Consider the following 9,670-nt stretch of genomic DNA (forward strand, 5'->3'; position numbering starts at 1 on the left):
GTGCAGTGCATGCCTTCCTATATTTGTAGGAGCTTTTCTTCCTTCCTGGCCCAGCCAGATACACATGCACATGCCTGCTCTGAGTTGTGAGACTAAAGCTGATAGCCTTTGCATGCTCTAGCGCGCAGAACATCATCTGATCGATCGGGCCATACATCATTCAGCTGCTACCTAGAGGTGGCCTGGCAATGGAGGAGTCTTCCTGCAACACGGTGCCCCCAGGGTTCAGGTTCCACCCCACGGAAGAGGAGCTCGTCGGCTACTACCTCGCCAGGAAGGTGACCTCCCACAAGATCGACCTCGACATCATCCAGGAGGTCGACCTCTACCGGATCGAGCCATGGGATCTCCAAGGTAAATCAAAATATGCAGAGGCTACTTCTTGTTCATGCATATTTGCACTGATGAACTAGCTTGGAATGGTAAATGGAGACTGATGATCGAGCTGTGTATGTTCAATTCTTAATTGCAGAGAAGTGCGGCAAGTATGGTGGTGGCGGCGGCGGAGGAGGGCAGGAGGATCCGACGACGGAGTACTACTTCTTCAGTTACAAGGACCGCAAGTACCCAAGCGGCACGCGCACCAACCGCGCCACCGCCGCCGGCTTCTGGAAGGCCACCGGGAGGGACAAGCCGGTGCTGTCATCATCCTCGTCGTCGTCGCCGGCGGCCGTGATCGGGATGAGGAAGACGCTCGTCTTCTACCGCGGCCGCGCTCCCAACGGCCGCAAGACCGACTGGATCATCCACGAGTATCGCCTCCAGTCCAACGAGCACGCGCCCACACAGGCATGGCATGCAAAATTTAACATCCAATCCTCTGTACTCTGCATATAATTCAGTTAATTGAGTTCTTGGCCTGATTAGTTTTCATCTACAATTCGATCGGTCAGGAGGAAGGGTGGGTGGTGTGCCGTGCGTTCGTGAAGCCGGTGCCCAACCAGCAACACAGGCTATCCTACGGCAGCGGCGGCGGGTACCCGATGATGAACAGCAGCTACAGCTCCGCCTCCAATTACTACTACTACGACAACCCTAACGCGCGGCTGATGGTCGCCGGCGGCGCTCCTGCACACGATCACCATAACCTGGCGGCAGAGTCAAAGCAGCAGGTGCAGCTGTTCTCCTCCGACATGCCGCCGCCGCTCCAGAGCCCGACAACGCTCGACGACGGCGACATTTCGCAGACTAACGGTGCCCCCTGTACCGTTGATCAGCAGCTGGCGGCTGCTGCTGGGACGATCGACTGGAACTTGTGGAGCAGCCTGCTGCCTTCAACGACGCCGCAGCTCTTCCACGAGCAGACAATGACGCCACAGGCAGCAAATTCGAGCTCCTCCAAGAACAACGATATTTGATCCGGAGGATGCGGGGATTCATTCTTGACTGATTAATAGTTGACACTTGACAGTTTGGTCATACTGGAGCATATATACTTTGACGACTACTTGACATATTTTACATGGGGCTTACTAGTTTCCACTGTAATTCTAGATCAATTGTATACAAATACACATATACATCACGTTTGAATTGTTTGCATTTCGCTTTTTAACAAAAAAAATAACAATTTTATTGATCTCCTGGTGTATCTGCATGTATAGTGATTGTGTGGACGACGTGGGCATAGAACATCTCCGGTCGCGTCCCCCAAACCGTCCCCCAAAGCGCGCCGGATTAAGCGTTTGGGGACGTGTTTCGTTCGTGCCGCGTTTGGGGGACGTCGCTCCCCAGTCACGTCCCCCAAACGCCGCCCCCAAGCATTAAAAATAATTTAAATAGATAGAATAAAACTCTTTACTAATATTCAAATCGGTTCAACATAAACAAATTACATATAAAACTTCGAAAAAACATAATTAAATTACATATAAATTATTTTAAACTACTTCTTCTACTTCTTCTTCGATGATGGCCCCGTCTCGCCGTCGTCATCGCGGTGGCGCTTCCTGCTCGTCACCTCTTCCGAAGAGGCGTTGTCGGCCGACGCGTCGGAGTCCTCCCCGTCGTCACCGGTGCTCGCCGGCTGCGCCTTGGCCTTGGCGGCCTTGGCCTTGGCCTTCGCGTCCACCTCCGCCTTCGCACGGGCCACCGCTACCTCCTCTTACCCTTCTTCCTTCGCGTCCTCCTCAACGCCCAGCCATTCCTCCGCGCTGTCAAGTGGCGGCAGGGAATCGTCGCCGCTGCTGGGCATCCGGGCTTTGTCCCACCAATGGTGCCATCCAGTAGGCTTTCCCTCGCTGGAGGTGTCGGACGGGAGCTCGGGGATGTAGCTCATCATCGCTGGAGGTGTCGGATGCGGCCGGTGAAGATCCAAAAGCGCCGACGTATGGGTCTTATTGAGCGCGGATGAACGGCGGCGCAGAAGTCGAAGAGAGCGGCGGTTTCTCTTCCGAGGAGTCCCGCTCCATTCCGGCGGTTGCCGCGTCGTCGACGCGGTTGCCAATGCGACGGTTCCGCTTCCCGGCAACTGCACCGTCGCTACATAGGCGGCGGTTGAGCGTCCGAGCCGCTGACGCGTCGGTCCCGCGTCGCTTCGCCTCGCTTTTCCTTGTGTTCGGCGTGCCCGGTGCGTCCCCTGTGGGGCAGGATGGGCTCGGGACGCCGGACACCGTATTGGGCCGCGCCGGACAAAAAAGCCTTTGGGGCTCGCGGCTGCGAACGTCTTTTTGTCCGGCCTGCCCCAAATCGCTTTGGGGGACGGTTTGGGGACGCGACTGGAGATGCTATTAGCCCAGTGGTTGGGGTCGCAGTGGCGCACCCTAACAACCGGAGTTCGATTCCCGTCAGGGACGAATTTCGGAATTGTCACGTCAAGTCCCGGTTCTACTATATTAAAAAGTGTTTACATCCTCCTAGACACTGTTTTTTTTTTTGTATAGTGATTGTGTGCACCCTCCAGCGTAGAGGGTTGTGTTGGGGAAACTGATACCGATCTTGGGAGGTAGCACACACTTAACACGGCAAAGAAAAAGTATAATATTCGCACCACTTGTATACAAATTCACATATTGTTGCTCTACACGGAAAGAAACATATGCAAGAAAAGGCAAAAGAAAACCGAAACCGCGAGCGCAGGGCGAAACCCTAGCCTTCCCCAACTCCAGCCCCTCCTCCCCCCGTCCCTCCCTCGCCGCCGCCAGAGGGCGTCGCCGGGCAAAGCCCCGGGGCGCCGGCGGCGGCGGGGCTTCTCTCCCCCGCGTGGTTGTGGTCGCGCGGACTGGCGCGGTCGGCGGGGGCGCCGTGCTTGACGTCTGGCGCGGTGGCCTGACCACGGTGTCGTTGCCTATTCGACGGTACCTCGGAGGAGGGATCCTCACGAGGGGGAGAAGAAGTAGGGGCCATAGGGCGGAGTGCACTCGGGACGGTGGTACGCGATTTACCCAGCTTCGGAACACCTGCACGACGACAGGGCCTACTGCTGCTTGTATGGAATTATCTGGGCGCTTTCGCGTTGTTACAACGAGTTGTGGTTGTGCCTCTAGGGCTCCCGGGATCCGGCTTATAAAGGCGCACGGATCTAGGGTTTACATGGAGAGTCCTGGCCGGATTACAGATTGCCTAACTACGGTACAATGACTTGCCGTGTACGTCAAGGATCCGCCTCCCATACATGTCGTACTGGATCCGAGTTCCTCATGGGCCTCCATGGATCCGAGTTCCTCCGAAGGTCGGTGCGGATCCGGCTAACTGATCCTGGGCCGGACTTCATCCTTCATGATCAACAGCAACTGGGCCGCCCGATGGGCCACATGCCACATCACCGTCTATGGGCCACCCGGGCTTGCCGGATCCAGGTGTCGATGGTACACCCATGAAGTATACCCACAACAGTAGCCCCCAGAGTTCTCCGAGTTTCGCCTGCAGTTTCCGCCATGCTAGCACCTTATGGTCTCCGGCATTGTTGGTAACGCGGAGAAAGTTGAAGAACTCCAACTTTACCTTTTCTTTTTTCCCAACCTTTAGTCGGAAAATCTCCCCATCCTGCGAGACTTCATCCATCGACAGTTTCAAACATGTCTCCGGGTTACTCCCCTGCTTGCGAATGAGAATTACTTATCTTCACGCTTTTACCCGGAATCCTAATAGACTCAAATGGTTCCGCCAATTCTGGCGCCATTTTCGCGCGATTTGAGCGGTAACTTATCCTTAGCCATTTTTACCGTTTAGGGTTTTGACACGTGTCGCGCATCCAACGGCGCGACGCTTGCGTTCCGACCACAGGATGCGGAGCACGAATCTCCTCCTCTCGGCCTATAAATATCCACCGTCATCCCTAAACTTCCTATTCACCCCCTCTTTCACCTCTCCGCGAAGCGCCGCCCGCGAGCTCCTCCTCCTCCGTGCCGGAGTCTGCCGGAAAACTCGCCGGAATTTCGCCGGAGCGATTTCACCACCGCGCAGTTCATCGAGTTCTTAACTTCGGCGAGCCACCGCGCGAAATCCTCGTCGCCGGCGACCCCGACCACCGCGGAATCCATCACGGTGAGTTCCCGAGCTTCAGTCTTCTCGCCGTAGTTGGAAGGGATGATTCTTAGGAAGACAATGTGGATCCGATTAAGTTATGTTTTTCCGCCACTGCTTTTCTCTTCAGATGTCTTCTGTGACTCCGCCTCCAACCTCCGAGCCCATCATGGCAACTCCTATCTCCTCCGCCCCTCCACCCTTCGCCCCGGTCCATCTGGATCCCATCAAGGATTCCGGCAAGGACACCGAAGGAACCTCTGCTAACCCAGAGAAAGCCTCCGGGGAGGAAAAGGCGGAACAGAAGGCGGAAGAAATCGCCGCCAAGAAATCCAAAGCTCGTCAGCGAGACGCTGAAGCCAAAGGGAAATGGTGGCCCTGCACCACCACTGACACGGAGCTGAAGAACTTGGAGGCAGAAGGTTTTCTGCTCCCCGGAAGCTGGCGAACAGTTCCGGGTTCCCTGGCTCCAGCCCCACAGGATGGCGAGATGGTGGTAACAAAGGCGCTGGTGGAGCGAGGTTTCTCTTTTCCGCCATCGGATTTCTTCTCGGAAATCCTGAAGGCGTACGGGCTCCAGCCCCACAACATATCGTCGAACAGCGTCCTGGCGATCAGCAACCATGTCACTCTCTGCGAGGGCCACCTCCGGGTAACTCCCGGACTTCCCCTTTTCCAATACTATTTCTCTGTCAAGAAGGAGAAGATCCGCCAGACCTCTGAGTTGGCGACTTGCGGATCCATCACCTTCATGCTCCGCCCCGGCCGTGTCTATGTAGGAAAACGTTGCATAGAAAACAAAAATTTTCCTACCGCGAACACGCAATCCAAGCCAAGATGCAATCTAGAAGACGGTAGCAACGAGGGGGTATCGAGTCTCACCCTTGAAGAGATTCCAAAGCCTACAAGAGGAGGCTCTTGTTGCTGCGGTAGATGATCACTTGCCGCTTGCAAAAGCGCGTAGAAGATCTTGATCACGATCGGTTCCGGCGCCACGAACGGGCAGCACCTCCGTACTCGGTCACACGTTCGGTTGTTGATGAAGACGACGTCCACCTCCCCGTTCCAGCGGGCAGCGGAAGTAGTAGCTCCTCTTGAATCCGACAGCACGATGGCGTGGTGTCGGTGGCGGTGAAGAAGTCCGGCGGAGCTTCGCTAAGCTACGCGGGAGATATGGAGGAGAAGGGGGCGGCTAGGGTTTGGGAGGGGGTGGCCGGCCACTCAAGGGGGGCGGCCAGCTTGTGGTCTTGGGGTGGCCGGCCCCCTCCCTTGGCCCCTCATTATATAGGTGGATCCCCAAGTGTTGGTGTCCAAGTCTTCGAATAAGACCCGAACCAAAAACCTTCCATAAGAGGGGAAACCTAGCCCAACTAGGACTCCCACCAAAAGGTGGGATTTCCACCTCCCATGTGGGGGTGGCCGGCCCCCTATGGAGGAGTCCACTTGGGACTCCTCCCCATCTAGGGCTGGCCGGCCATGGAGGTGGAGTCCCATGTGGACTCCACCTTCCTTGGTGGTTTCTTCCGGACTTTTCTAGAACCTTCTAGAACCTTCCATAGAACCTTCCGCGACATTTTATTTCACATAAAATGACATCCTATATATGAATCTTATTCTCCGGACCATTCCTAACTCCTCGTGATGTCCGGGATCTCATCCGGACTCCGAACAAATATTCGAACTCCATTCCATATTCAAGTACTACCATTTCAACATCCAACTTTAAGTGTGTCACCCTACGGTTCGAGAACTATGCGGACATGGTTGAGTACTCACTCCGACCAATAACCAATAGCGGGATCTGGAGATCCATAATGGCTCCCACATATTCAACGATGACTTTAGTGATCGAATGAACCATTCACATATATTACCAATTCCCTTTGTCTCGCGATATTTTACTTGTCCGAGGTTTGATCTTCGGTATCACTCTATACCTTGTTCAACCTCGTCTCCTGACAAGTACTCTTTACTCGTACCGTGGTATGTGGTCTCTTATGAACTCATTCATATGCTTGCAAGACATTAGACGACATTCCACCGAGAGGGCCCAGAGTATATCTATCCGTCATCGGGATGGACAAATCCCACTGTTGATCCATATGCCTCAACTCATACTTTCCGGATACTTAATCCCACCTTTATAGCCACCCATTTACGCAGTGGGGTTTGGTGTAATCAAAGTACCTTTCCGGTATAAGTGATTTACATGATCTCATGGTCATAAGGACTAGGTAACTAAGTATCGAAAGCTTATAGCAAATAACTTAATGACGAGATCTTATGCTACGCTTAATTGGGTGTGTCCATTACATCATTCACACAATGACATAACCTTGTTATTAATAACATCCAATGTTCATGATTATGAAACTAATCATCCATTAATCAACAAGCTAGTTTAAGAGGCATACTAGGGACTTCTTGTTTGTCTACATATCACACATGTACTAATGTTTCGGTTAATACAATTCTAGCATGATATATAAACATTTATCATAAACATAAAGATATAAATAATAACCACTTTATTATTGCCTCTAGGGCATATCTCCTTCAGTCTCCCACTTGCACTAGAGTCAATAATCTAGTTTACATTTGTAAAGATATAACACCTTGGCCTTCTGGTGTTTTATCATGTTTCGCTCACGGGAGAGGTTTTAGTCAACGGATCTGACAAGCTCGTAACCGTATGTATTTTGTAATTCATTTGCGTCTCAACGCATCACTCATTTCCAAATGAGTCGGCATTAAATAAGTTTGGTCTTCTGGTGGAACCTTAATTCCGCGGTCTGAAATATGTCACTAATATTGTCACATACAATATAGCTTCAAAGTTCTGACTCTGTCGGAAATACACCAAGTTCTCAAAGAACCTCTTGACTTAACATCTTTTGTCATTGTCAAAACAATGACATACTCTGCCTTCTTTTGTAGATTCCGTCACAATATTTAGAACTCTTCTAAATCTAGCATAGACAACTTCTAGCTCATTGTGCTACTTTTAAAACAACACTTAGTCTAATTTGAGATTGAAATTATATTTTATATATGACAAAACCAATATCGGTGTAACACCTTACAGCGATTTGTTTGTCATTTCTTCATACAAAAATATATATATCCTTAGTTCTTCTAAAGTACTCAAGGATATTCTTACTGTCGTCCCATGATCATCTTATGAATCATTCCGGTATATGCTCATAACATTTTATAGCACATGATATCTGATTGTGTACATATTATTCGTGATCTATAATCACTCATGTGTTTTTACTCATTGAGTGTCAGATACACTCAAGTCTTGTTAAACCTTCACATGACAAGAACATTTTCTTAATATTTCTATATTGAACTATTTCAATATCCATTTTATGTACTTTGACTTAAACTTATTATGTGTTTCAATCTATCTTCATAGATCTTGACACTAAATATGTTTTAGTCCATATCCTTTCATTGAAGTTAATTTTCAATGAAACATTTTAATCAAGTATATAATTACATTATTTATAACCAACTATATGTCATCTACATAAAGTATTATAAATATGTCTCAGCGCTCCCACTTAATTTCTTGCAAATGCAAGCTTCTTCATCGTCTCTGATGAAATCAAAAAACTCTTTGACTATTTCATCTGGTGAAGATTCCTACTCCGCAATACTTACTTCATCCAATTGAAGTTCGTATACCTATCTAGTATTCCACAGACCAGCAAAACTCTTGGTTGTATCTTGTATACACCTTTAATACATACTTCTGATAAGTAATGTATTTTGCCATCCTACTAGCATATCTCCTAAAAGAAATATGTAGTGATTACTAGAATAATCCACATAGACTATAAGCATTGCTACGGAAGATCTAATCTTATCGTAGTCAACTCTTTGAACTTTGTTGTAAACTATTTTTCAACAAGTCGAGCTTTCTTCAAGGATATTTCATCCAAGTCTATAGATCCATTTACTTTCAAAAAGTATTCATCTATTATGGATTTCAAGGCGCATGGCCATTTTAACGGAGTCAGGGCCCATCATAACTTCTTTGTTTGTAGTTGGTTTATCATTGTTCAAAATCAATCCTTTGTCCACAAATCATTTATTTGATCACAAAGTAAACCATACCTACGATGAGGTTCAATATGTACTTCGATCTCCATGGCTAAAACACTTTGTAGTCATGGGAGCCATGATCGTCGTGGCCGCTTCTGAAACCAATTCTGATGCTGCGCTACTCTGATCATTATGCTCAGGTTCATAAACCTTATCAAATTATATTGTCCTCCCACTCAAATACTTCACTAGAAACAATTTCTTGGAAATAAGAACATTGACAAACACTTTTGTCTTTGTCTTGTGGGAAGAATTCCCAATTAAATCTCTGGGATAACCAACGAAGACATTCATCCGATTTTGGTTGTAAACTCTTAGACCAAAATTTAAAGAAAAGACTATTAGGGTTTATACCCATGTCATAACTTGTATGATGTCATTTCATCGGATCATGATGATGCTCTATTCAGTGTAAAAGCGGTAGTCACTAAAGCATAATCCACAAAAATATAATGGCATCAATATTTTATCTCATCATTGATCCAACAAGTATTGGATACATCTCTTGGATACTTCTTCATCACTATGATACTCCAAGAAACGTGAGTTGTAGAACAATTTCATAACTCTCTTAGATGTTCGCTAAAACTCGTAATTCAAATATTTCCACCATGATCCAATCATAGATATTTGTCTTTTCTATTACGATGATTTCCACTTCATGCTGAAATTTATTTGAATCCATTCAAATGTTTCAAACTTTTCCTTATTGAATATATCCACATATATACTCAATTCATTGTTTGAAAGTTTTCATGAAGTAGAAGAATCTCCCGCACACAACTATGCTCAGTGAACCACATACATCATTATGTATTTTTTTTTTCACTAAGTTTGTTGCCCGTTCAACTCTTGGCCTATGAATGGTATTTTAATCATTCTCTTTAGAAAAGATTTTGCAAGCGCCAAATGATTCAAAAATCAAATGACTCCAAAAATCCATTTGCATGGAGTTCCTTCATGCGTTCCTTTCTAACATGACCTAAATGGCGGTTCCACTAATAAGTGGAATTCAAATCATTTGCCGTATGGCATTTTAGCGTCAGTGTTATGTATGTGTGTTTCACCATTAAGATTTATAATAACTTATCCA

General features: G+C 48.0%; 1 protein-coding gene across 1 annotated transcript; it reads left to right on the forward strand.

Annotated features, from left to right (window-relative positions):
* LOC127313567 (NAC domain-containing protein 105) lies at positions 1 to 1,549 on the forward strand. The gene is made up of 3 exons (XM_051344052.2): positions 1 to 354; positions 473 to 789; positions 894 to 1,549. Exons 1-3 carry the CDS (start codon positions 189 to 191, stop codon positions 1,356 to 1,358), a joined length of 948 nt encoding a protein of 315 aa, XP_051200012.1. The 5' UTR covers positions 1 to 188; the 3' UTR covers positions 1,359 to 1,549.
* Positions 1,550 to 9,670: the final 8,121 nt, after the last annotated feature.

This window comes from Lolium perenne, chromosome 7, assembly GCF_019359855.2.
Source record: "Lolium perenne isolate Kyuss_39 chromosome 7, Kyuss_2.0, whole genome shotgun sequence".
Classification (NCBI taxonomy): Eukaryota; Viridiplantae; Streptophyta; class Magnoliopsida; order Poales; family Poaceae; genus Lolium; species Lolium perenne.